This window comes from Pholcus phalangioides, unplaced genomic scaffold (assembly GCF_987345545.1).
Source record: "Pholcus phalangioides strain wild (caught in Gottingen) unplaced genomic scaffold, Ppha-v1.0 ptg000008l_1, whole genome shotgun sequence".
NCBI lineage: Eukaryota > Metazoa > Arthropoda > Arachnida > Araneae > Pholcidae > Pholcus > Pholcus phalangioides.
Window position 1 is genome coordinate 15,265,578 of NW_028301601.1, and position 27,394 is coordinate 15,292,971.

The 27,394-nt window shown below is 40.0% G+C and overlaps 1 protein-coding gene across 2 annotated transcripts in view; it reads left to right on the forward strand.

Moving 5' to 3' along the window:
• The window catches only part of LOC149083892 (uncharacterized), a 72,024-nt gene that overhangs the window by 21,816 nt on the left and 22,814 nt on the right, over positions 1–27,394 (forward strand). For both annotated transcript variants that reach the window (XM_089234264.1, XM_089234265.1), the window contains exons 3-5: positions 25,202–25,476; positions 25,585–25,780; positions 26,834–26,967. In XM_089234264.1, coding sequence (XP_089090390.1) covers positions 25,202–25,476; positions 25,585–25,780; positions 26,834–26,967 — 605 coding nt within the window. The remainder of the gene's footprint in view (positions 1–25,201; positions 25,477–25,584; positions 25,781–26,833; positions 26,968–27,394) is intronic.

Below are 27,394 nucleotides of genomic sequence, written 5' to 3' on the forward strand. Positions count from 1 at the left end.
GGTCAGTAATCACTCGTCTATATACTGGAGTGTTTTTCACAATTAGCACTAATTTATGACTTTTGAAAGAAGAGGTGTTACTTTGAGCTGAGATTTTAATGTTATTTGCAGTATAAAAGACGGGGGGAAAAACCTTCTTGAGAATGAAAAAAGAAATTATGACACCCTCCCCCCATCAAAAAATCCTGGGTACGCTACTGGCGCTCATCCAGAGAGCTTAAAGATATGATGCTCTGATGCCAGTGGTTTTCAATTCTTCATACCTCAAGTATCTCCCACCCCCCGATTATGAATATGATTCTCGAAATTCCTGCCAATAGAAACGCGTGGTAGATTTGCGTACACATAAGTAGGAGTTTTGTGTATCCCAAGAAATGCGTAGGATGCTCGTGCATCCTAAAGAATGCGTATGAGACTTGCGTATTCCGAAGCACGCGTATAAGGCTTGTGTATTCTTAGAAATTCTTGCTTATCCCAAGAGGATAAGCATGAGGTGTGCTTATTCCTAGAAATGCTTCTGAAGCTTTTACTCGCTGGAAATGCGTGGTTGATGCGCGTATTCCTGGAATTGGGTGGGAGGTTATGTATCCTAAGAAATGCGCACGATGCTTGCTTATCCCTGAAAATGTGTCAATTTCTTGTGAAGCCCCCAGAAAGCACAAGTGGCATGCGTATCCCTAGAAATGCGTATGAGTTTTACGTATCCCTAGAATTGAAGAATGGTCCAATGGAAATGCGTGATAGGTGTGCTTACTCCTAGAACTGTGTAGGAGGTTTAAGTATCATGAAATCAGTTGACTTTCTTATATACTAAAAACGCATAAGGTGCCTATGTATTCTCAGGAGTGTGCAAGAGTTCCACGTAGCCCTAGAAAGGACTATACCACTTGTTCATCCATAGAAACTCGTGGTTGCGGTGCTTACTGGAGCAGCCAAGTGTACTCTTGCTCGGCATTCCAATTTAACCAAAAAACGTTGGTGGAATTCAAGAATTCGCATCGATGGTGTTAATTTGAGTACCATGGCATAATCATTCACTAAATTGGTGCTTTTATTTTTTCCCGATATTGGACGGTGCTCGCGACTCGAAGGAAGCTGAAGACTCCCTTTTCTATTTTATTAAGGGAGCCCTTTTTTGCGATTTATGTGTACTGTGCATAATAATCACACATTTTTATGGTCAAGTTTCTATTTTCGGGTTCATTCTACTTCATTTTGAACCACAAAATCGTCAGGTAGTATCTGATGGAGATCATCGACATCTTCGAAATGGTTTTTTGCACAGACACGCGTTTGGCACCGAGAGTGGGGGTCCCAATTTCCTTGCTAACCGGCCCGGAAATGGTGCTTTCGGTAAAGAGATGGTTGTTGTTTCTCTTATTACGCGTGTCCGCGTTCTATCATTTTCTGCAATAACTGCTGTGATTGGTTAGGAGGAGGAGGAGGAGGAGGAGGAGGAGGAAGATGGAATGAACATTGATGTTCAGTTGACCATTAAGTTATTAGAGAGGATCTTTCTGCATAGAAGGAGTTAGTGTGGTTGATGTACAGTATATTTCGGTAGAAACATCCTTAAATAAGGAATGTGATGTTTATATAATTTCGAGGCATAGTTTTTCTTCTTGGATGGATCGGATCATTGGCCGCAAAAGGATTAGTTTTTAAAGAAAGAAAAAAAGATCGTATCAAACGGCGGTTCCTGCTGGGACCAACCATTTTGTGCGGTCCATTGAGCTTTAATTGCGCGCATGTTCCCTTTCATGTGAACTTGAAATGCTTCTACTGCTTCCTTTTTTTTCCCTATTAATGTAGTCGTTCCCTGCTTACAACGTTTCCACTTACCACGTTTTCCCGCTTAGTACGACTTATTTTTTGTGGTCCTAACTCTAATAAGATTTCCCGTTTAAAGCGTTTTCTCGCTTGCAACGTTTTTACGTGACGATTTTTTGAAAAACGTTATAAGCGGGATCCACTGTATAATAGCGTATCTTCTGGATTATATCCATAAGGCTTCTCTTGTTCCCTGAATCGAGAAGGTCCCTCAGAAGTCTTCTATGATGTGACCCCCCCCCCCCCATAAAATTAATGGTTTTTTAGAAAGATCAGTGATGATTACTGGGGTAGACCACTGTGGAATTTTGAAAGTATATCAATGTCAAAAAAATGTGTGAACATCGATTCATGTTTTTCAAACATGAAATTTTTATTGAGCCTCGATAAATTAAAAAGTTTCCAAATAACTAGGTGGTCCTGGGAAATAGAGGATTGTGGAACTGAATGCCGATACATTATCTTATGATTCATTATCTCAGAGAGGTGTTCCTGCACGTATATACCTACGGGGGGGGGGGGTTATCGATCCTCCAGCGAGTAACAGAGGAATCCTCGATGCCCCGATGTGTGAAAAAGGATTCTGAATTCTTCAGTGAGTGGCCTAGGGATCCTTGTCGCCTTCAGTGTGTGAAAAAAGGATTCTTAATTCTTTTAGTGAGTGACCAGGGGATCCACGATGTCCCTAGTATGTGAAAAAGGGAGTCTCAATTTCTCCTAGTGAGTAAATAAAGGAATTTCGATTCCCCTTAGTGTGTAAAAAAAGGATTCTTAATTGCCCCAGTGAGTGACTGAGAGATCATACATTTCCTGACTGTAGGACCATGATCGGGGGAAAAAAACTGTCTGTTGATCATATAGCGTATATCGGGACTTTTAAAAGGGCCCTGTACCATTTTCCGGCTTTTTTTTAGGTACCCTTTCACGACTGTGCTACAAAGTCATTCATTGATTTCCCAATAACTTTGGCAGATAGAAGAAAAATATGTTCTAATTCATTATATAGGAAGTTTGAATGTTTCGTTAAGTAAATATGAAATGTTCTAGTACTGACTTATACAGCTCTTTGAAATAAAAGCAAAAAACAAAACCAAGTTCTAAATACGGTCTGGAACAAGTGGTAGAAGAAGGACCATACAAATGTTTTTCTTTCTCCATTCTTCTTGGCTTTGGTCATGCATGTATGAAGCCGATGAGTGGCTATTGTTCTCCGGCCAGTCATGCGTTTCATTTCGCTGCACGGGTCATGAGCATGAGCTAAGGAAAAAAGTTTCTACCAAGATGGTAAGGTAGGCAGCCTTCGGTAAGATCCGATGAGTCGTTTGACCATCTCTCTTTCTCCTTTACACTCTCAAGTAATATGGCCGCAGCTGTGTAAGGTTCAATTTCGCATTGAAGACTCGTTATAAATGCATATAACTCTTCATTAAGGAAGGGGGGGGGTGACGTAATGGGAAACGATAGGTGAAAACTTTCTACGGATGTCTGGTTGGGAACTACACCTCTTTAATGAGGAGTTTTAGTCACATAACTCCCACACCTCGTTGAATATGATCCGCGTGATGGAGCCTGTTGTTGTTTTTCCTTCTGGAAAAAATACGTACAAGGAATACTTTTTTTTTAATGTTCGACGAGGCATGAGAGACAAAAGATTATCAATCCTCAATTAAAGATGGCGATCTGGATTAATGACCACGCTTAAGTGAATGAGAGAGTCCTTGTAGACATCTTTCTCACGGTTGGATTCGCAGAATTTCACTCTTAATTGGCACTAATTGGAAAACGCAATTTGGTATTAATGTGTGATCAATTACGATCACTCATTTTCCGTTTGAAGAGTTTAGATGAGTTTTTCGAATTTAGTCTTTTGAGCTTCCTTTCTCAAAGCAACAATTACCTCTGTGGCCTTCTTCCTGAACAGATCTATTGTTTTTTGCTTCCCCCCCCCCCCCACTAAATTATAGCACCATTTACTGAAAGCGATATCGCCCATTTGGTCAAGTTTTGTGCTTGCGTGGAGAGCTGATATCAGGGCTTGACAAATCGGGGGAAAACATTTAGGAGCCAGCCAAATTTATTAGGAACCGAGGGGATACTTGTTTTTCCCAAAAGTTTATTCAGGAAAAAATAGCCAAAATCATTTTTATAGGCTTTTCCGGGCCTTGGCGATCTTTTCCATGTTGGTGGGAAACATCTACATAAATTTTGAAAATTTAGTCATCATACATAAAAAAACTTTGGGCGCCAGTGCCAATTTTTTAGTCACCATGGGGACCTGGTACCCTTGATTCGTCAAGTCTTGCTCTATTGGGTCCCCGAAAGTGGTCACATTTTTTTTCACCCATATTTCCATACATTCACATCTATGAAAGTTATCAGTGACTCACAATGCCCCCCCCCCCCCCAATCTTCTATCTAAAACATTTTCTCTTTCCTAAGTTAACCTAAGAGCTTGACAAATTGCAAAAAGATCTTCGCGCCAGAACAATTTTTTAGGCGCCAAACATTTTTCTCCACCAAAAAAAGGTCAAAAATATATTTCTTTTGACTATATTTCAGGACATAGCTACCGTGTACGTTATTGATAGATACACTGATATAAATTCCAAAATATTTTGTATTTCCTCAGATTCCACAATTTAGTAATCTCACATAGAAAACTTTAGGCGCCAATACTAATTTCTTAGTCGCCATGGTGACCTGAGATTGGTCCAGCTGTGGTCCACGGACTCCATTGTACCGTCTTCATTTACTGCGTTTTTAATGAAGGACACATTTTATTGCTGCAAAATTGTAACTAATCTATAGTATTGTATGCTGTACCTATAGCCTTTACCACCCCGGTTCGTTTTGGAGGGTGATTCCGCCCACTTTGACAAACACCGATTTTACTTATTGTATCCATACAACAAATATGTGATTAATTTTATAGATTAATGGAAAATTCCATTAACCAACGGACAAAAAATGGAGCTAAAAAAAACAATATTGAGATTATAGATGCCAAAAGCATCATCATCATCATTATAACTATTTTTTTTATATTCTCATCTCTACGTTGTTATTGATACGTGCCTTGACCTTTAATGTATACTCTTCTCTACTATTTCCCCCCATGCTTCATGGTTCTTGGGAAAAAAAAATGGATGTTATAAATTTTTTTTTTTTTTTTATCTCTCTCGGCTGAAAGAGTGTGGGAAAATGATTCCGATTTCGCTGCCGTGTGTGAAAATAAGTGTAAAAAAAAATATGGAAAAAGATGTTCGTTAACCTCTTACATTATTATTTTTTTCCTCCATGCGTTTAAAGCGTTGAGGTTGAAAGAAGTTATCTGTCTTCGATGAAATAAATACAAAAGAGGAGGAGATGTCTTCTACAAGCTCTCTGTGTGTGTGTGTGTGTGTTTATTTTCCAGCTATGATTTTTTGTTTAATGGAAGTGTCACGAAAAACTAATTTGAAATGTGTCAAGAACTAGTCGGGGGAACGCATTTGTTTATTATCGGAGAGAATTCCGATAACCTGAGCTGGAGAAATTAGCTGTTGGGTTCGGCTGGTTGATTAGATGGAGAAAAAAAAAATCAAAATAGACACGTATAGGGTTTGATGAATCCCGGGTTGTTATAGCGACCAAAAGAAATTTGATGTTAGTGCTGTGGATTTTTTGTGTTTGTTGTCGCTGGATTGAATTTTTGAGCTCGATGTTTGTGTCTAATGAGCGATATGCGTCAATAAGTACTGAATGTGAAATAAAGCACTGCTTTAGGACGGTGGCTTTGCACCTCGGGGGCCCGTTATATTCTTAGAAAGGCCAAAAATATTCTTGAATAATTTCTGAATTTTATCGGTTCTAATATTAATTCAGAAATTTTGTCCATTCGAAAAATTATGTATTTCATAAAAATGAATTTTATCTTTTCCGAAATTATTTCTTGCATTAAAAGGAATTTTATCCATTCTGGAATTAATTTTGAATTGCCATCCATTGTTATGTTATTTGTTCTTATTAGTTCTGAATTTTTATTGATTCTGAAATTATCTTTTCTGTCTACTCAGAAATTATTGTCTTTTATTAGTTATGGATTTCCATCCATACTGAGATTATTTCCAAATTTTCATCCACTCTGAAACCATTCATTCCGTTATTCTGAATTTTTCTCCATTCTGGAATCGTTTTGGAATTTTTCTTCATTCTGGAATCGATTTTGAATTTTAGTCCATTCTGTAATTGATTCTGAATTTTCATCTGTAATTGATTCTGAATTTTCATCTGTAATTGATTCTGAATTTTCGTCTGTAATTGATTTTTCCATTTATTCTGAAATTTAATTAACTTTTGTTTATCCCGGGAACGTATTTGAGCAGATGTTTTACAGTAGTGGTTCTCAAACTTTTGGTACTGACGGCTCCCTTGCCATAGCTCATGGTTAATCCACGGCTCCCCAGAATAGTTGGGTAGATATTTTCCCACGTAAAAGAACCACTTCAAAGCATGAATAGGCACTCTAATCAATATTTCCAGCTCACTGAGACGCCACTGGGAGCCCAGTCGTAGGCAGTGTTGAATTCTAGGCCCCTGGACATCCCCCGGAAATAATGGAGGCGCCGATAAGTGTGTCTAAACTGCTGGCAGACAGTACTGACTATAGTCGCCAGCAGTTCACAGAGACACACACATCTTTCGAAAGGCCGTCCACGGGCCTAAAATATAACACTGTCTGCGGCTCTGTGGGGATTGTAAAAAATATATATATAAAACTGAACTGTACTACACACAATAGATGAGCCCTGAGAAATTCTCGCCTGGGGGGGAGGCCACCGTAGATCACTACCCAGGGATCTTAATAGGATCTGCGAAATTCCCATATATATAAGTCAAGTGTCTTTAATCCAGTACAATTCAAATGATCTTGGGTCATCGGATCACGTCGTCAAAATTTATACGAGAAATACCCTAAAAAATAATCACTGAATACATATTCAAATTCCCGAAATCGGGGCCAAATAGCCTATTAGAATATTCTCGAAGCTATTTAAATACAATAGGAATTTCTTCCCATTGACACTTTTTGGCTCGTTATTGGCGGTAGGGGGATTATTCTCCGAGATGTAATAAAATGTAATGTAGGGCTTATAAATATTCCGGTGAGAAGTCCACGTATACGACAATAAAAGAAAAAAGTCTATTCCCAAGAATAATATTACCTCAATCCTCGATATTCCTAGTAAAGAGGATTTTCGTGACTAAAGTCTCCGGATCATGCAAATAACGAGAGAGAGAGCATCTGCATATAAGGGTTTTATTTGTGTAACATGGCATCGTGGCCGGAAGAGGAATTAAAGTCACATCCTTTTGTTTTCCAGCTGCGTCTGGGGCCTGTCCGTGTCGTTTTCCCAGGGGAATTGCTGTGTGTAGGAAGGAAGGGTGTTCAACTTTTAGGAGAGTGCCGGCCGCTTCAGCGATTTGGAAACGTGTGTAGCGGGACACTTAATTAAGTGATCTGGAGCGGCGCCGCGGGTTACTTAAGTGATCGGTGAATGTGCCGCGAGCCGCTTGAGTGATCTGAAGCTTTGCTGCTGATCACTTGAGTGATCTGGTATTGTGCTGCGGTAATCTTATGCTGATGGTCACTTAAGTACTTTCTGAAACTATCTGCAAGCCATTCAAGTGATCTGGGAATGCACCGTGGGTCACTTGGGTGATTTGGAGCTGTGCCGCTGGTCCCTTAAGTGCTCTGGAACTCTGACGTGGGTCACTTAGGTGCTTTCCAATTATTTTGCAGGTCATTCAAGTGATCTGGCAATGCACTGTGGGTCACTTGAGTCATCCGAACTGTGCTGCGGGTGACTCAAGTGCTCTGGAACTGTGCCGCGGTGATCTGTAACCACGTAATTGCTCTGGAACCTTGCAGTGGTCATATGTAATTATGCCGTTTGTCCCTTTGGTAGTATGGGCAGTATTGCCCAAAGTGAGCAATACTGCCCCTCTGGTGGGCGATAGAACGTTCCAGGTAGGCGATAGAAACTACGAGTGTAACATAGGAAGGAACCTATGGGTTCACTTGAGTGGGGGGGGGGGGCATAAGAGAAAAAAAATTATGAAGAAGGGGGCGATATCGAACAAAAAGTTTTGGGAACTATGCTTTGAGCGATATGAAAATATGCCGCTAGCCACTTAAATGATCTGAGAATATGAGGGTCGCTCAAGTGATGTAAAACTGCACCGCGGGTCACGGAAATGCGTCGCTAGTTCATTTTTTACAAAATTAGTTTGTAATCGTGGGCTGCATCAATCACGAGCCAAATTTTGGTCACAAGCCTTAGGGCCATTCAAGTATTACTTCAGCAGATTTTTAGCCATTTATGACCCCCTTGTCAGCAAACGTCAGCAAAACACTGGCCCCTCCCTGTTGTCAGCAAAATTTCTCGTCAGGAGCCTAGAATATTTCATATCTTCAAAAAAAGGGTGGTTGATGACGTAAGCAGCCTTCATTTCCCCCCCCCCCCAGTCATCAAAAGTCAGCGGATCCAACCCCCCCCCCCCCCCCCGATGCTCACGTAATACTTGAATGACCCCTATTTAAACTCAGTTATAACGATTTCGGTTGTAGCAATACCTTGACTGTAGTGTTTTGCAGTCCGAGCTGATTATATCTCCCGCCAAAAGTTTCGATAAAAGTCAACCTCTGTTGTAACGATACTTCGCTTAAAAAGACAAAATTTCACGGAATCTGCCTGCCATGCCATTATAACCGAGTTTGACTGTAGTTCAATGCGTCTCAAAGTGGACAGGGCGATGGAATGGTCCAAGTGGCGGTAGAAGCTATGTGCTTACTATATAGGTCGATTCGAGTAGGGGGCGATTAGAAAAAAAAAATTTGAGGGGGGGGGCGATGGAACCAAAAGTTTTGAAAACTATGCTGTAGTTCTTCGTGTAACCGACAAAAAATAACATCGTATAATGATGGTCTCTAACATCTGCTCTTGGCACGTAAAAACTAAAAGCAGGTGGATCATAAAGATGCGGCGTCTCCGGGAATCACAGAAGAAAATGCTTCTTAATGTGAATGTTTAATTTGTTTTAATTGCTGCTCAATGGGCGGTCGTCGTTGCGTCATTATGTATGTATATTTATGATCTTCGCGGTGTCTGGTAAGTTCTTTACAGGACTTCACCATTTTGATATTCATCTGGTGTCTTCGAGAATTTTTCTCACCACGTGATTGGGGGAAACCACCTGCTTGTTGTTTTCTCCTTCTTTTACACCTGTGGTGTTTCTGAATTATGTCATCGGTCAGTTTTTTTTTCATTGACTGGAGGAATTCGGATCAAGGGTGTTATCGGACTAGTTGAAGGTGATGCTATCGATCAAGGGTGTTATCAGGTTCTTAGGCTACTCCGGGGGGGGGGGGCAATGTGGCTCTGGCACGAAATTATGTTACATTTTTCATAGTCGCTTAGTCTCCAAAGTTTCTGCTCCATCTCCCGGGCTCCCGGAAGATTCTCGCCCCAAAGCAGAATGCTATGCATTGTTCTGCAACGAGCTGTCAGCTGACTTAAAATGCTCTGTGGTAAAAATTTCCGTAATATAATCCCATGATAAATAATCCATATAAATTCTATTATGTGTTTTTCTACACTTTTCTTAAAATTCTTCCAGATTGTTCTGCACCAGCACTGATCGAAACATATTCTGCTTCGGAGGATTATTGTACCTTCTAATTTCTTGCAAAAAGATCCCTGTTTTTTTTTCTTTCTAAAAATGACCTGGCATGTGTATATTGTCGCTTTCTATTAAATTTCTAAAAAAATGTATCACTTTTGTGGGGAAAAATCGAAATTCGTAAAACAGTGACCTCAGTTCTGCTTCTCGAGCAGTGGTTCATAACAAGAGGTCCACGGACCCTTTTTGGGTGCTTGTAGAGGTTTCGTGAGGGGGAAGGGGGGGGGGAGGGTCCGTGACCTTGGATGAAAAAAAACTTGATAATTAACTGTTTGGCATTATTATGAGATAAATATTGTTCTCTGAAGTAGCCTTGTCTTAGCAAGGATGTCCGTGGCCTTCATCCTATTTGCAGACAGGGTCCGTGGGACACAGAAGGTTAAGAACTCCACCTCTATAGTTGATATATATAAGATTCCCAAACTTATTACGTATTTGTCGCGTCATACCCCTTTCTTAGACCCCTCCTCCCGTTAAATCATCCCATAAGAAATGCCCCTTCTCACATGGGTAGGGCATCTAATAGGGCTCTAGTTCGGGGGCTCGGGACGATTAATATATTTTTTTCACCCTATGAATTCACTATAGAGGGGACCCGTCAAAGATCCCAGTCTGGGGGAGCCCGGCTGCAGGATGTGGGGTGTGTGCATAAGATTCCATATCTGTAGCTTCTGCCGTTCCCGCCCCCCCCCCCTCCCGGTCCGTTGCATCAACACCCTAAGCACACTGATCTAGACGAGCGGTTCTCAATCTTGGGCCGTACGGCTCCCTCGTGGTCATGGGCAGGGATGGCTTGAGAAAATCTCTACCCGTGACAGACATGTTTTTGACGCCCTCTGACCATTTTTTTAAAAATCAAGCAAAGCTTTTTTTTCGCCATTTCAACTTGGATTTGTGTGGATAACCAACACAAATTAGGGTTATAACCCCTTATAACCCAAAAGCCGATCATGATATATTCTAAGGGGTGCCTTGAGTGAAAATCGAGTAAAAGGGATGTCATGAGACACAGTTGTTGTTAGGGAGACGTACAGAGAGCTTTGAAATTTGAATTCTTATGTGAAAAAATACTGTTTTCAAGGGGAATTTGTTGAAATTTTTTTTTACTTATTTCCAGTATCCAGTAGGATTTCCTATCCTATCTCATTAAAAAACGGGGGGGGGGGGTTGCTAATGATTACTGGGGGTCCTTGTGATGTTTGTTGGATTTCCCACAGTTGCGCGAATGTGAACTGGATAAGCATGGGGCTCCAGACCATCACCCAGCCCATGATGTTGAGATGGTCCTGGATAGAATCCCCAAAAGAGGAAACGTCAATGAACTCAAACCGGGGGGTCTGAAGATGAACCATCATTTTTTAAAAATTGTCTACTATAACTTTATTCAAATCGATTTAATTGAATTGATAGAAAGGGCAAGTCTTCACTGGATAGAATTTTTCCAGGCGTTTTTGCCAAAGTTGGGACATCCATTCCGCAACACCACAAAACCAGCCAGGAACAATATTTGTGGGGTTGATACATCTGATTTTTTTTTCCCAAGCGTCTCGGCAACCCGATTAGATTCAGCGAAGTCAGTAGATGCTTTATGAGCGGTCAGAGAAAAATTTCCACTGGTGGCTAGATTTTAGACTTCGCTTTCTTCATGATTGCGAAACTTTCCCCAATCACTTCCCGATAGAAACGTGGTGTTGGTGATCTTTTCAACGATTTTTCAAATATGGTGAACTTAATTTTCTTCTGAGATTTTTCTGTTCGTGGGGTTTGTTTGCCCTCGACTTGATGTTGTCAATTACTCAAGAAAATCTGCTACTGCTGCTATTTAACTCCTACAGTAGGTTTTTGAAATCAATCATGTGACCTGTGTGTTTGAAGAGGCTTTTTGTTTGTCTGTTGAAAATACAAATTGTTTTTTCGTCAAAAATCAGAAATATACTTTTTTTTCTACATTATCCGCAATTTCGTCAATCGAAACTAATATTAAAAATATAATAGTTTTTTCATCTTGTTGCTGACCGCATGCTGGTCTACCGAGTCGAATTTGCGAAAAGATTTTGATAGTTCTCCATCCAGTTTTTAATAAGTTTATTCTGATTGGGCCTGGGCTTCTATTAGGCCTGATGGCGACTTTCTTTTGGCGTTTTGTGGTCTGAAACTTTCAATGGAGACTTGCCCCATTAACGCATGGGGGGGGGGGGGATCATGATGATGAGACGTGAAGACCGATGAAGATTTTCGATATTAAGCTTGGAAATTGGTGAGCAGGAATTTCTAGTCAGGTGAAGGCAGTTTATCTCCTCAGAGAAACAATTTTGCTCCGGGGCCCATGATGAGCATTGGGCGACGGCCCTGGCTGGACCCCTTAAAGAAAGTTTTTCGTGACTTTTATTTTTCCTTAAACCACAAGTAATCCGACTTGCAGGATTGTGAATCCTTCGTTATGGGTGTTTTACAGGGGTTAAGCTAGATAAAAAAAAATTCCTTTAGCAAAAAATGTGAAAATGGTAAAAAAACGCTTTAGCAAAATGCTAAAATGTTAATGATTGATGGATGGATGGATGTCTACTCGTTTCATACCTCCCGCACGCGTTTTTGCGAAAGTGGCTACTACTCCTTTCGCATTCTAAGATTTTTTTTTGCAAAAAATGCGACTGTGCTTCACAACCCTGGTGTTTCACAAAGTGTTTTTCAACTATAATTATCATGACGTTTACAGTGAAGGGTGAGGCATTTTGGTAGCAATGTTCTAGATTTTTTTTTCACTTCACTTGTCAGTGTCAAGTCTGTGTAAAAGATATGAAGGCATTTAATAGCAATAACATGGAACTCAGTGACAGAAAACTGTGACAAATCTGTTCCCGATATCACAAAATTGGAGAAGAAGCAGGTTTCCGCATATGAGGATCCCTTCCTGCCCTTTCTTTTTCTTATATTTTTATTTTGCACATCACCTGCCTGTGTCTGCACCATGGGAAAATGGTGGGAAAGGTCGCCATTGCAGCTGCCGCCTCTCTTACAAGTTTTCTTTTTCTTGAGGATATTTTTTTTTTTATGGCTGTCTCGGAGTTGGAACACCTGGCGTTCCGTTTCACAATTTCTCTCTCACTCTACCTCTTATATATTAGCCCTAGACGACTTTTTGCAGGTCTTTCTTTTCCCCTGCGAATTCGTTCCCATAGGCCACGATTATACCGACCAGGTGCCTCCGCAACACCACCTAATCTACACTGGGTCCCAAACCGTTGAAAAAAAAAGGAATCGGGGTAAATTCCTACGGCTGTTTCTGAACCATATTTGGTCGATTTCTGGAATTTTCATGGTAGCCTAGTCGCCATTAGGCTATTGATGGAATTTAGGCATTTACGGCCGGTGTCTAGATGAGATTATTCCGAGATGAATCAAGGATAATAAATTCGGAATCGTCTTATGCGTATTGGGAAATTTCAGCCTGTTGTAATCGTGGTTAAATTTCAGTTTCAGTGGAAATGTGATACTTTCGATATACGGCGCAGTATATCAGCGAAAATATAAACTCTTACGGGATGTCCAGCCTTGCCCCCCCCCCCATAAGTCTTGGTGAAGGACTTCTTAAACTTTCATGTGTCACGGACCCTTGACACCAATAAGAAAAGGACAGGGACCTTTTTGCCAGAGTGACGACAGATCACTTGCCATAAGTCACAGATCTCTTTACAGAATTATAGTCAGTAGTCAACACATAATAAAACAGTAAGTTAATTGTTTTCCTATTCAAGTTCATATATCCCCGAAACTCTCCCCAAGTACCCCTCGGTGGGAGTCCGTGGACCACTGTCTTAAAAAAAAAAAAACGCGATTTGGAAGATATATTCCCAGGGCTGGAGCTTTGTCAGACTCTTCCCACGTGTGTGAGCCATATCTATGATTGCAAGATTTTCTGCAAATAAATGTTTCAGTGCCACGAAAAGATTTCTGAGGATGTTTGTTTGTCCCGTATTGCCTTTGGAGTAAGAATTAATGTGGTTCGGCGTATGGTCTCCTCATCCAGTAGCAGGGTTCCTAGTATGGGATCTTTGGCGAGCTAACCGGGCTGGAGCCTCCTGTCAGTCCTACTCTTATGGAACTCGTGGTTCGGCCAGAATATTTGAATTCACCACCAAGTTTTTGCCTCGGCTGTGGTGGCTGTAAATGATTCTGCTACCCTTGACTATTATCATAGGCGCACAAAGAGCATCGGATGCTGCGATCTGTCTATCTTTTAAGCTGGCACCCTGAGGGAAAATATGTCCCGTATTTCAATGTTTGGAATCTGATGGTTCTAGACCAGCATGAATCCAAGGCGTTGTGTAAAGGAAGATGAATAAAATCCCTACTCTGACCATACGCCCCGTTTATTACAGGACGGAATTGTAATTCTTTTAATCTCGGCTTTTGTGGAAGAAGAACGATCGTCCGCACCTTTACGACTCCCTTGTGTATCCAGCACACAACTTAGCCGTTCGTCCATCAGAGACTTAACTGATGATAGATGACTAGTCCTAATGAAAATAAACGTCATTTTAAAAAGTTGAGATGATCACATTTACTTGAAAAAAAAAAGTGGATTGACCAATAACAAAAAGTGAAGACCTTGGGACATCCGTCCCAAGTGAAGCTTGCCAATGTCTTTAGAGCCCCCTCCAAGGCTAACGAAATTAGAAGAAAGTCCAGAAAATGGTATTTCCTATTGTATACTAGCAGCTACTGTATACACACACTATCGTTTTCCCATAGAAATGACCTGTTTTTGTGAAGCATTCAACGGCAAAACGAGCCGCCTGTTGCACTGGTTTGTTCCGAAAATTACCCGTGGGCGCCTCTCTTGGATCGTTAAAATTACCTTTTTTTTTTACTCTCTTTTACCTATAGGCTTCTATCTTTTTTTTTCTTTTACCCAAGGGTGAGCTTATCTCGATCACCTCTCATTTGGGCGAAAGAAGATTCTTGTTTGGAATTTTCCCATTCACCAACGATCCGGCATTGTGTTATTATTGCCGAGGAATAAATTGTTATTGCGTTAATTGTTATCGTGTGAATGGATGGATGTCATCTTGTTGAAACGCTTGAGGTGACATGGAATAATTTGTGTAGACTCCTTTTTTTCTATCCTCATGCTTTTCAGGTATTTGTTGCTTTTACAACTGACTGCCGATTCCCCCTACTCTTTTTTTCCGCTATTGAAATCATTCACAAACAGCGATTTTTCAAACTTTTTCAACAGCAAACTTTGAAATGTTTTCAAATCAAAAGATTTAAAAAAAAAAAAAAATCTCAAATTATTTGTAATTTTCATCTATTCTAAAATTATTTCTGAATTCCCATTCATTTCGAAACCAATTACGAATTTTCATGTAATCAGAAATTATTTTTTATTAGTTATTCAAAATTTTCGCTCATTTCGGAATTGATCCTGAAATTTCCTCCATTCCGAAATTAATTATTTCGCAATTACAATTTTTTTCCATTCTTAAATTCTGTGCCTCAGATGTCAAATTGGTAAGAGGCACTTTTCCCAAAAAGAAAAAACGGAGTTGTTCGCATTTCGGAGTCTAGTTCGTTAAAATTTTCGAAGGTGGCAAAATTTTGTCTTTCTCTTTTAGTTTATGAGGAAACAACGGAGGGAAATTGTAATAAATCAAAATGCCACAGTATCTCATGTTGGCAAAATATTACTGTATTTACAAATTTGCCATCGTGGAAGTTTGAAAAGTGACGTATAAGGATGAAAAACAATTTTGCCGAACATTTTGACATCTGAGCACATCAATTTTGAATTTCATCAGTTCTGAAATTAATTCTGAATTTTTTTCCATTCTTAAATTATTTATTTCCTCAATTCCGAATTTCACCCATTCTCAAATTATTTCTGAATTTTACCAGATCTAAAATTAATTCCGAAATTTTTTCCATTCTTTTTTCCCACTTATTTCTCTTCTAAATTCCGAATTTCATTAATTCTCAAATTAATTCTGAAATTTATTGATCTTGAAGTCAATTCTGAAATTCTTGATTTTAAAATTGATTCCGAAATTTCTGAAATTCATGATTTTAAAATTGATTCTGAAATTCTTGATTTTAAAATTGATTCTGAAATTCTTGATTTTAAAATTAATTCTGAAATTCTTGATTTTAAAATTAATTCTGAAATTCTTGATTTTAAAATTAATTCTGAAATTCTTGATTTTAAAATTAATTCTGAAATTCTTGATTTTAAAACTAATTCTGAAATTTCTTTCTTCTGATGGTTTTTTTTTTCATTAAACTTTGCATTTTCATTGATTCAGATTTTTTTCACCAATTTGAAATTTTATCCATTCTGAAACAATTTTTTTGATAATTTTGAATTTTCATCTACTCTGAATTTATTAATTTTAGACTAGATAAAATTCAAAATTAGCTAAAAAAAAAAATTGTTTCAGAATGGATATAATTTAAAATTGATGAAAAAAATCAGAATTTTCATAGATTCAGACATTATTGTTTTTTACCGATTCCGAATTTTTATCTATTCTAAAATTGTTTTTGAATTTTCATACATTCTGAAATTTTTTCCATCATTGATTCTGAAATTTTATCAATGGGGATGAACAAAAAGTTCATCCCCGCTAATATTTTCAAGCTGCCCCCCCCCCCCCCCCCAACGCTTCTGTACATTCTGTAATAAATATTTTTTTGGATGTTGCACCCACCTAAAGTATATCAAATCAGTGTTCTCAACAGAGCCCCAAAAATTTCAAGACCCGGAGCTCCTGAACTCGTTGAGAATTTCCAGCCAAATACACCAGATAATTAATTCGTATGTTTTGAAGAAAGCCGGGATTCGAAGTAATACACACATTGCCAGACTGCCTATCATCAAGTCTCCAACCTTTCTCATTAGGTTTCGTGCGTTCTTCACACTACATCCTCAGCCACGGGAGCTGCCATGTTGGTGTGTACCCAAATGCAAGTTAAGTATATTCATTGAAGATTTGCTGTTATACCATTTATGAACCAGTTCCTTCTCAAAGCAACAAAATGCCCGCTTTTCTATATACCCCATAGGGAGAGACGGGGGGCTTCAAAGTATAAAAAAAGAAGAAAATCAAAGATCTTGTTCCCTCCCCTCTACCCAGTCGTCTGAGGCCTATCCCACTTGCATAAAGAAAGCCTAGGTGGACACAGGGTGAGATCCTTTGGAAGAAGAAGAAGAGGGGCGAAGAAATCACCATGTTTCTTGTTTGGTCCGCCCGTGGGGGCTACCGGATGTATGGAGAGAAAAGAATTACTAGAAGTAGGGTGGGGGGGCTCTATTTTTCTTTCATCCGAAAAAGGTACTAAATTGCTCTTGGGTTTGCGTATAGGCAGAGAGGAATGCCTCTGCCTTGTCAAACTTCAAAACCTATTCACCACACCCAGGCTGTAATCTTCAAGCCCCCTTTTTTTTTTCTTTACAGTAGCAAATTGTTTGCGTCCGCCCCGTGGACAGTCTCGTGACCTGCCCCTAGGCCAGTAGACCTGAAAATTACATTGAAAGAATGCCTTTCTAAAAATTGCTACATATTAGGAAGGATGAATTAGTCGATGATTTTGTTTACTAATGGATTTTATCTGGATGATGCTGATATAAAGATTTGTGCTATCTTGAGGGAATGAGGATTCAGTATGCGATAAGTTGGAACTCGTGATAAGATGTCTCTTTGGCCTTCGTGCAGGTTCGTTTTATTTGTTCAAGGCTAGGATCAATCATTTTTCGGGCCCTGCATCGCAACACATTTATGCATTCAAAACTGTGCATTGATAAAAATCTTTGATACTTCGGGGCGCTCCTGGTTCAAGCGACGTTAGCCAATCAGTGAAGCTGCCACTGCCTTGATGTAACAATTAAAATTATAAACACTATAAAAATCTTTTTGAAGTCTTAAAATTTGAGTTTCAAGACTTTAAAAAGGATTCTTGAAACAAGGATCCCTCTTTCAACAAAGATTCCCAAACTTAAGTTCGTCAAATCCTTGGAAAATGAGATTATATAAGTAATTAGAAATATCTCGCGCATCCCTGTGCTGCTTGGATTCCGTACAATCTGGAGTAGGGGACCCTCTTCCTTAGCCGCATCTTACGCTGGTCCTGGGACCCGGTCGATTGCCTTCCAAATCGAAGGGTTTGAAATTCCAACGCGTGTTCCCGCACAGGTCGTCATTGTAGGCATGCGCCCCCCCCCCATGGGGAAGGTCACCCCCCTGGCAGACTTTTCGCGAACCTCTCATTTGTAAATTTACAGCGTGAAAGAAATAAAGATCAGCGAGTGATAATCGTCCCCAGTCCAATCCACCGTGGGTGGTCAGTCCACACTCGTGAGGGCCATGATTGTATGTGATGGGGGGGGGGGGAGGTTGAAACTTCTCAAGCATGATATTTAAATAACCAATAATAATATGTGAAAATTACATGCAATTTGGTTTAAAAAGAGGAAAATTGATTCAAAAATGTGTTAATCGTGAGTGCCAGAAAAACTTGTTTTTACTAACGTCTTCTGCTACTGACTTAAAACATTAATTTCTGAATTGATGGATATATAGAAATTTATTACAACTGAATTCAATAATAGAGAAATTTGATGCAGTCAAATTTATCGGTTAATAATTTTTTTTCGTGTTTTGTTGTGGTGAACAAATTTTGTTTCTCCCTGTTTTAATTTCGATTCTTGCGCGTGTAAAGATGAATTAGTTTTGTTTTTCAGCGTCATCTATCTCTGACTTTGAATACTAAGTTCCAATTTTAAAATAAATTTTGTTGATATCTTTATTGCATTTCTTCTTTTTTAAATCTAAAAAAAACAAATTTTTAATAATTCAAAAAAAATTGATCATTTTAATAGCTGTCGCTCGCTTATAAAAAAAATCAGGTATAGTAATTACCTGTTTATTCTTATTTATGCGATAACTAAAAACAATGTTATAACTGATTAAAATCATCTGGAGCAATGTTTTAAAACAAGGGCACAAGGAGAGGGAGGGACTTGAAGGTCTGATCCCCCCCCCCCCCCGAAATGTGAGAAAATGACTGGAAAAAAGGGAAAAAGATGGCCAAATCTATTGTTCTATCACTTTGGTTTCCCCCACCCCGAACGATATTTCTGGCTACGGGCCTGATTCCTTTTTGTCGAAATCCATGTATTGTTTTACGAAAATTGCCACATCTCAGAGAATATTTTGTGTACCTTAAAACTTCTAGTTCATTGCACAGATAACAGTCATAGCAACATGCAGTATCAAAACTATTCGAATATATGTTGTGGCTGTAGTTTTCAGTGTAAAATGTCTGCCGTAGGTGCTGAAAATAAATCAATTTCGAGAACATAATGTAAAATATATCAAAAAAGTTGTAAAATTATTTCAGAAATTTCACTCAGTTGCACTGTTTTGTACGGTATTGTGATTAAAACGACACATGTTTTGTAAAAACCAGTGTTTTTAAAAAAAGTGTCCGCACGTAGTGTTGCTTTAAACTGTGTGCCATACCCATAAAGATTCCATGGTGTATCTGTAGCTTCTAACCCCCACCCCCCACGTCTGTCACAGAACCTCCCAAGGGGCGATATCGCCCACTCTATGGAACATTGGTCTGGTTAGTCAGTGGATGTTCCATGTTCATGCGTGCTGATCTAACTTACAGTTTCGAGCATGTACAAAATACATTGGTTCGTCCATGAAGTTTTAGATGCTTTTCTGCCTAGTATGAGCGTTATATAACGAGGCCTTTTTCTTATTAAACACATTTCTAAAGTGTCTTTCTCTCTCTCTTTTATTGCTCTTCTCCTCTTGTAATTTGTCGCATCCGCTAGAACGACGTCACAACGATTGAAAGTAAAGGCCCCATTTAATAGAACGAGGTCTCGTGACGAAACAGTAGCACTTCCAATGACGGACTTGATGAATAGAGCCAGAGCGGTCCTAAAAATAATGGCAGACATGAAATGTCTACGAGGTGAAAAAAAAATGGCGGGTTTAAACATAATCCTTCTAAAGCTATATGTGATACAGTATAAGGATATATCTGAGATATCTCTGAAAACGTTATTAATTTTAGAAATGTCTCTCGTAGATGGATACTCTCGTGTCCATCGGAAGTACTTATACGCGACGCTTCACCATTTGTAAAGTGGCGTTATCTACTTTTTTTATCATGTTGGGAAAAAGCCGTCAACGGACCATACCAAATCTGCCAGGCCTGGGTGGAGTTGCGCCTACGCCTAACACCGTTATATAGTACATTGTATCCGGGAATAGACAAAATATTACTACAAAGGGTCATAGCCGGAAGTCGGAAACGATGTGAAAAGGCCCTTTCATGGATAGCACAAGGACGTTCTAGCACTTTTTGTGTGTGTTGTGTGCGCGTACGGTAGGCTTGCCTACAGTCATTATATTTGTGGTTGGTGTGGGGTTACTACTAGTATTTCATTCATCCGCATACATCTACAGGACTGTCTTATATAACGGGTTCGGGGCTCAGAGCCAAGGATGGGCTTGGCTCTGAGCACCAAATCGAACAACTATAAACACCAAATCTAGTTGCCAATAATAAAGTCAAATATTAAAGGTTAATGTAAAATTCGCAGTGAACGAAATAAATGATTTTGGGCCCCCCCCCCCAAAGATCAAGCCTCGTTTATCCTCCCGTTAAGGTGCTACTGAGTAAAATGGGAGCCAGGGCCCTTTGACCCTTGATCAAATATCGAGGAAACCAAGGATCGTATCATGGAAGAAATTAACGCCTTTCTGCCCTCGGGTCCAGATTATATTTTTTTTTCTTCATAAATTTACTATCGAGTGAAAAATTCTGGCCTGTGGACCCATCAAAAGTGCTAGCCCGAATGCCCAATTTCTAATATTAAGGAAGTGTGATTGTGCCTTCTTCCCTCCTCTAGGCTTTCATGGCCCCGAGAATTTTTTACCCATAAGGGGATTCATCCTGGCCTTCAGGCCGGAGCCTTGCCAGTTCTCTCTATGGGGGGGGGGAGATCATGGCTCAGGTTTAATGTTGAAACAGCCCTGAATAAAGCCTCTACTAGACGGAAGCTCATTAAATTCTATCCCAGGGGTTCACAGATGGACTTTGTTTATAATTCAAATTTTCAGTAATTCAATGAGAGGACGTGGTTATCCCCGATGAGACTTAGGGCCACGAGAAAGGGTCCTCTCACAATTCATTGAGTAGAAGATGGGAGGGGGCATAGGCGTACACAGTATTTTCTCAGGGAGGTTCAATTTTTTTCCCTCTCAAAGGGAGGGGTTTGCGTTTTTCCTGTAAAATAACACTATAATCTCGGGTGGTTTGGGGTTCTAACCCCCTCCTCAAGAGAAGAACCCCAAACCCCCCTTGAAGGGGGGTGTTGATAAGACTGGAGGGACCCACAAATAAATGTGGCCTTACTGGGGGGATGGCCCTGAGAGAAAAATTGTTTAGAAACAATGGTCTAAGATTCCGCCAGCCACGCCATGCACACAAGCATTTAGGGTGCGGGAGGGGGATGTCAGAAATTTTTTTTTTTTTCGTGAAAATCCCCAAAGCCTGGTCTGGGAAATAAGACGTAGTTGTCACTCAACACCGTATCACTATCTCATTTATAGATCCTATCACGCCTTCGTAAATTCCATTCGGAATACAATTCTGTACTCGTATTACCACGACGTGATAGAAATTGTACCCACTTTTTGCGTTTCTTTTGTTATTATTTCTCGAAGATACGCTCCAATGGCTCGCTATTGCGATACATATTCAGAGACCCCATCCGCAATACAAGGTCAACCAGTCCTTTTTTCTTGCCTGTTTTTCTTCGAATAAAACTTCTGATGGTCATGGTGAAGGAGAGGGACTGACTCTTCTTATAATAAGAACCTTCGGCTATTGCGTGGAAAAATCGTCGCCCATTGCGTGTGTTCGTCTACTAAGTCAAGCTCCAAAACCATACTTTTCTCGTTTCGTTGAGTTAATCTCGAGAAATCACGGCACAGGGTGTCCGAAATAAACCGGGAGGGGGGGGGGGAATTACCGAGTATTTCGGTTTACTTTTCATGTATAAATTGAGCTGAAAACTCGTGAGAACTGTCCTGTCTCAATTGGTATTTATTCTTCGAAACTATATACGAAGTGCGTGGGTCCCTCCATTACGAAATAAACACGTGAGTTCTTTTGCGCGCTTTTCAATTAACACTTCGTCTCTCTATAGAGAGAGAGAGATCAGTGATTCTGAACCAGGGATCCACGAACCCCTCGGGTCCCTTGGAGAGATTTCAGCCGTGAGCGAGGATGAGAAAACAATTAATATTATTTTGTGCTGAATATTATTCTCTGAAGAGGTCCGTCCCCTTCATCTTATTGACACAAAGATTAAGGACTCCTGGTCTAGACTCCAGATCCTGTTGGAGGAACACCGAGTAAAATAAAAACCCTGAGGACCCTTCATCTCTCCTCTTCAAAACTACAGAATTTTGCTCAGGGAAATTTTTTGAGTATTGATTGGGGAAAGTCAGGGATTCAATTTTTGAGATTTCGAACGTCAGAGAAGATTCTGAATCTTGGTCAGGGAAAATTTTTCAATTTTGTGTGGAATTTTTTGAGTATTATTCAGGAAAAACATCAGGGAAATATCAGTTTGTCAAGGGAAGTCAGGGAAATTTTTGAGTTTGCGTCCAGAAAGTTTTTGGTGCGGGAAATTTTTTAGGTTTTTTTTTCCGGGAAAAAGTAGGGAAATTCTTGAGTTTAAGTTTTGATTCAGGGAAATGGTCAGGAAAAATTTTGAATTTCAGTTGGAAATATAGTTTAGGTCAAGGAACGTGAGGGAAATTTTTGAGTTTCGTTCAGAGAAATGAAGTGAAATTTTCGAGTCGCAGTTCTGGTCATAGAAATGACCATGCAGATTTTTCTGGGAACCCCCTGATCAAACTTGTATTAAGCCTAAGTTGGAAGGCTGACAGGGTTCAAGCTCATGCTTTTTAAAAAAAATTTCTCCATAAATTCATCGAGAATATAAATGCAAGAGCCCGCTGAAGGTCTTAATCTGCAGGCAAAAAAAAAAAAAAAAAAAATCTAGGCTGGTGGTCCCCTGAAAATTGTAGGGGTGCACGCATACCATTCACGTAATCGAAACAGCGCGGAGTTACATATCGATTAACAGATGGTAGTGGCGTATATACCATTACATATACTTGTATATTTCGAGTATTATAAATTCACAATAAAATTCATAACCCGCATACAACGAAGACATTCAACTGTGCAACTTACAGTACATTTCAAGCGGAACTTCACCCACCTCCCCTCAATCCGTTCTGTGGAACGGTTGCGGTCAGGTGCGCTCCAGAATTATGATTTTTGTTCCCATTGAAAAAAAAAAAGTGGGGAGATCAGGAACACATAGAGAGAAATGACGCCATATTTAAAGGGAGTACATGACAGTTTTTCCCTTCGATATTTTTCTCGATTGTTCTCTGTACACTATTCTACGGAGGAAAAAAAAATGGGTGCCCCCCCTCCCTCCTTTTTCCCAAGCTTTCAGTTTCATTTCGAACCCCGCACCTGTTTTCTCACGGATACTGCTCTCGAATAAAAAGCTCTTTATAGCGGCTTCTGTTCCAAAATTTGGTACTCTATAACGAGAGTGAAAGCTTATATAATAGTGATAATAATAATCTCACATATGGGCATGGAACTTACTCGTAGGTGGCTTAACATTTGGTGTTATGATCATGATCTCCCCCCACACCCCCAATGCGTAAGTGAGAGTGTTCATCTTGAGTATTGTGGGTTGTATAGGGTTGTATCGACAGCTGTACTGTTATGAAAATGATGATTTTGTACTGTATTGTATTTCGATTACGTGAGGGTTACGTGAAGATCTCGTGGGTGCTCCCTATCATGGAGGTAGGATTTTCGGTGACACCCTGTGGTAGCCAGGATTATTTAAGGGTCCTCCCTAAGACCCGTACGTTATACTGGATCATATTAAGTTTGTAGAGTTAACAAAAAAAGTAACTGGTTCCCAATAGTGGTCCTGGGATATTCTAAGGGTGCCACAAGTGATAATGAAATTTAAGGGGGCAATGAAGGGTGGCTAAATTAAGGGGGCCACAGACAACCCTGACACGAAAAAAATAAAAATTCACGTGCGAAGAAATAAAGCTTATAAGTGAAATATGATGTGGGGTATTATTACTTTTCAGAATCTATAAACTCCATATACCCAGTGACATCTTAACTCGTAGGCCCATCCAGCGGGGCTCGGTCGATTACTCTGAAAATGAAAGAATTTGAATTTTCAATGTGTTTCCGCGAAAGGTCGATTGCCCTCGGTCTGATTTTTACCATTATAGGTGCTGTGGGGAGGGGGGGGGGTAGGGGTTGAAACTTCTCACACATATTATTCAAGTAACCAGTACTTATATGTAAAAATTATTTTTAAGAATTAGTTGTAATTTGGCCAAGAAATATTGAAAGGTCAATCCAACGTGGGTTGATTATGGGTGAAAGAAAAATATTCTTGTTTTACCACAGCGTCCTCTGCTGGTGAATTAAAACATTAATTTTTCTGGATTGATGCAAGAATGTCTTTATTCCCCCCCCCCCTTTTTTTTGAGAAATGTATGTTATAAGTTATTATTTTGATGAAATTTATTACATATTAACTTCAATCATAGAGTACTTTGATGCAGTCAAATATCGGTCAATAATTTTTTTCTTAATTTGTTGTGGTGGACAAATTTCGGTTTTTAAAATAATTAAATAATAATTTTATTTTCGGTTACAAAATACAATTTTGTATGCCTAAAAAAACCCTCCCGTCTATGCCAATATAAGAGATACTGACACCCGGTCTGTCAAATGTAGTTCGCTATACGGGGGTTCCCCCCGCAGGGAGCATTTATTTTCTCCACCCAAAAAAAAGTCAACTTCACATCATACCCCTGGGAGCACCATTATCATGTAGCTAGCAGCAATTTAGTGCCCCTGGGGACGATTATTATTATTTCAAATAATTATTATAGTTTACGTAATAATTATCACACTAGATACACATTTTCGAAATTCCTCATTTGCCTATGCCAATTTAATGCAATTTTTTTTTTTTTTTACCGAAAGGAGGCCCCACCTGTATCTGTCAATGACATACAGTCTTGTTTTCGAGGTACACAGGAAAGAGTGGACACATGAGGGTTCTCTAATCAGCAGGGCCGTCTCAACAGCATTTTTGATCCCCGGGAAATGGGATTTTTCTGGGGCAAGTACCTGGCTACAAGTACTTTTGCCTACCGATTCCCATACTTACTCTCGAAAATTGTAACTTGATCTCACGATCATCACCCCCTCCCCGAGCCATGCCTAGATACCCCCCCCCCCATGCTTTAAGTTAAGAAAGATAGCGTACGGCTAATCAGTTTATCACAATATATATTATTGTATGCTGTGTTTCACCTGGGACAAGTAATGTCTGAAGTGTCCGAAGAATAAGACGTGGTTATCTTATTGGTTGAACATGGTGTCCACCAGCCTACGTCCTGTCTGCCGACAATATTTGTAGTTGTTGATGAGATAAATATGAAATGCCCCTTTCGGATTTGAGTATAACCTATTTGTTTTTCTTTCTTTGCAGTTGTCCTCCCTTGTACGTCGGTCATTACTGCCAGCACCTGAACCCGTGTTACACTGGACCGGGACCGAGATGTCAGAACGGTGGAACCTGCAACGTCGAACTCTCAGCCAAGAACTCGCCGACTTTCTTCTGCAGCTGCCCGATCGGATTCTCGGCCTCGCTGTGTGAGATTGCTGTCCCCAACAGCTGTGACAGCAAACCGTGCCAGAACGGCGGGACATGCAGTCTCATCACGTTGGACAACTATACTTGCTCCTGTGCCGGAGGATTCAGAGGTATGTGTGGCTTCTGTCTCAGGGTGGAATCGTATATACTGAAACAAAACAGAAAGTTTCTCGGTCCCTATGTTATAGGTAATCAAAATAATACTCGTCTTTTCTCAGGGCCACACTGTGAAGAGGTCGACCACTGCGCCACTCAACCTTGTCGCAACGGTGCCACTTGCCATTCACGTAAGGACGAGTACAAATGTAGCTGTGCCGAAGGTTTCACTGGTGCCACTTGCACGAACGACATCGACGAGTGCCGTAAAGAACCGTGCATCCATGGAAAATGCGTCAACACCGTTGGCTCGTATCGGTAAGTTATGTTGATTTCTATTGAGAAACAAGTTGGAAAATTTCATACCTATACCTAGTTTTTCAAACTGTTTACCCTCTGCACAACCCTTGAAACACCATCCATCTTCTAAAGAACCCATGAACCAAAACCCATGTTCTAAGGGCAGTGTTTCTCAAAGTGTGCGTCATGGCTCCTAGAGGCGTCGCCATACTTTGCCGACATGGATATTGGTTTGTGTGCCTATTTGTGCTTTGACGTGGTTCTTTTATATGGGAAAATATCTATCAAACTATTCTGGGGTGCCGCAGATGAACCATAAATTAAATAAGGGAGACGCTGGTGGCAAAAGTTTGAGAACCACTGTTCTAAGAAACCGTTGAATCAAAACTCTTGTTCTGAGGAACCTTGAAACAACACACGTTTTGAGGAATCCTCGGAACAACACCTATAATATAAAGTGGTGATTTTCAACCTGTGGGTGGTACACGTACCCCTATCTGTGAATATATGACGGGTCATTCGGGGGTAAGCGAAAAAGAACCAGAGACGACAGAAAAACAGAAAATGATACGATACAATATTCAAGGGGATTACGCGAGCATACTACACGCGCACTATCGAGCATTTATTGTGGTTCGTAAACCTCCTGAGCATTTCTAGGGCCTGCTACCTATTTCCAGGGGTACGCACACCTATTGCAAATTTCTAGAAGTACGAAAGCTTCCTAGGCATTCCTATACGTACACGAAATATTCCTAGGCATTTATGGAAAAACTAAAGCCTTCTACACATAGCTGGACGTACTCAACGAATGCCATTTTAAAAATATTTTAGGGTTGGTATGGTTCCCAAACTTGAGTCATGTCTCAGGTAACCCCGTAATTTTCATCCAAGTTCTGACTAAAACTATATTTTCCCTTGCTATTCAATACTATTTCTTGCAGAATTTTAAGTAGTATTTTAGAAAATATTATAATTACGATTGAGGAAAAACTGACCTAGACACTTTATTCATAGTACACAATGTGCACATGTGCATTGAATATATGTTTTTTGAATTTAATTTTTCAGGTGTGTGTGTGATTCTGGTTACACTGGCCAAAACTGCGAGTCACAATACATCCCTTGCGAGCCGAGTCCCTGCGAAAACGGTGGTGCGTGCACAGCTCTAGACTCGCTGAGTTACCAGTGCTCGTGTCCTGAAGGTACATAAACCTATCTACTATCTTAAAATCATTATTATATTCCCACAATGTCAATCTCCTTCATCGAGGAACACATCATTGAAATCCGTTGGCGCCACTGACAAATAAAATAAAAAGTCGCCATGAATGGTCATCCAACGTCAGTAAGATCGCAGCGATCACCAATTATAACGAGATAGAAGGAGAAAACAATGGACAATATCGTCTTCTGACCTATCAGCTGAACTCTCTCTCTCTCTCTTACTCTCCAGTACCTGCTGAATCATTACGTGTGTGTGTATTAATACGCGTATAGTATATCTTCAGTAAAGGGGGGGGGGAATAACGTTACAAGGCTTTATCAGATTTCTTGGCTGTGGTTTTGATGATTGGCTGTCGGCGCCACTTTTTCCAAGAGCCGATAAGACAATGGACTTTCTTCATGGGA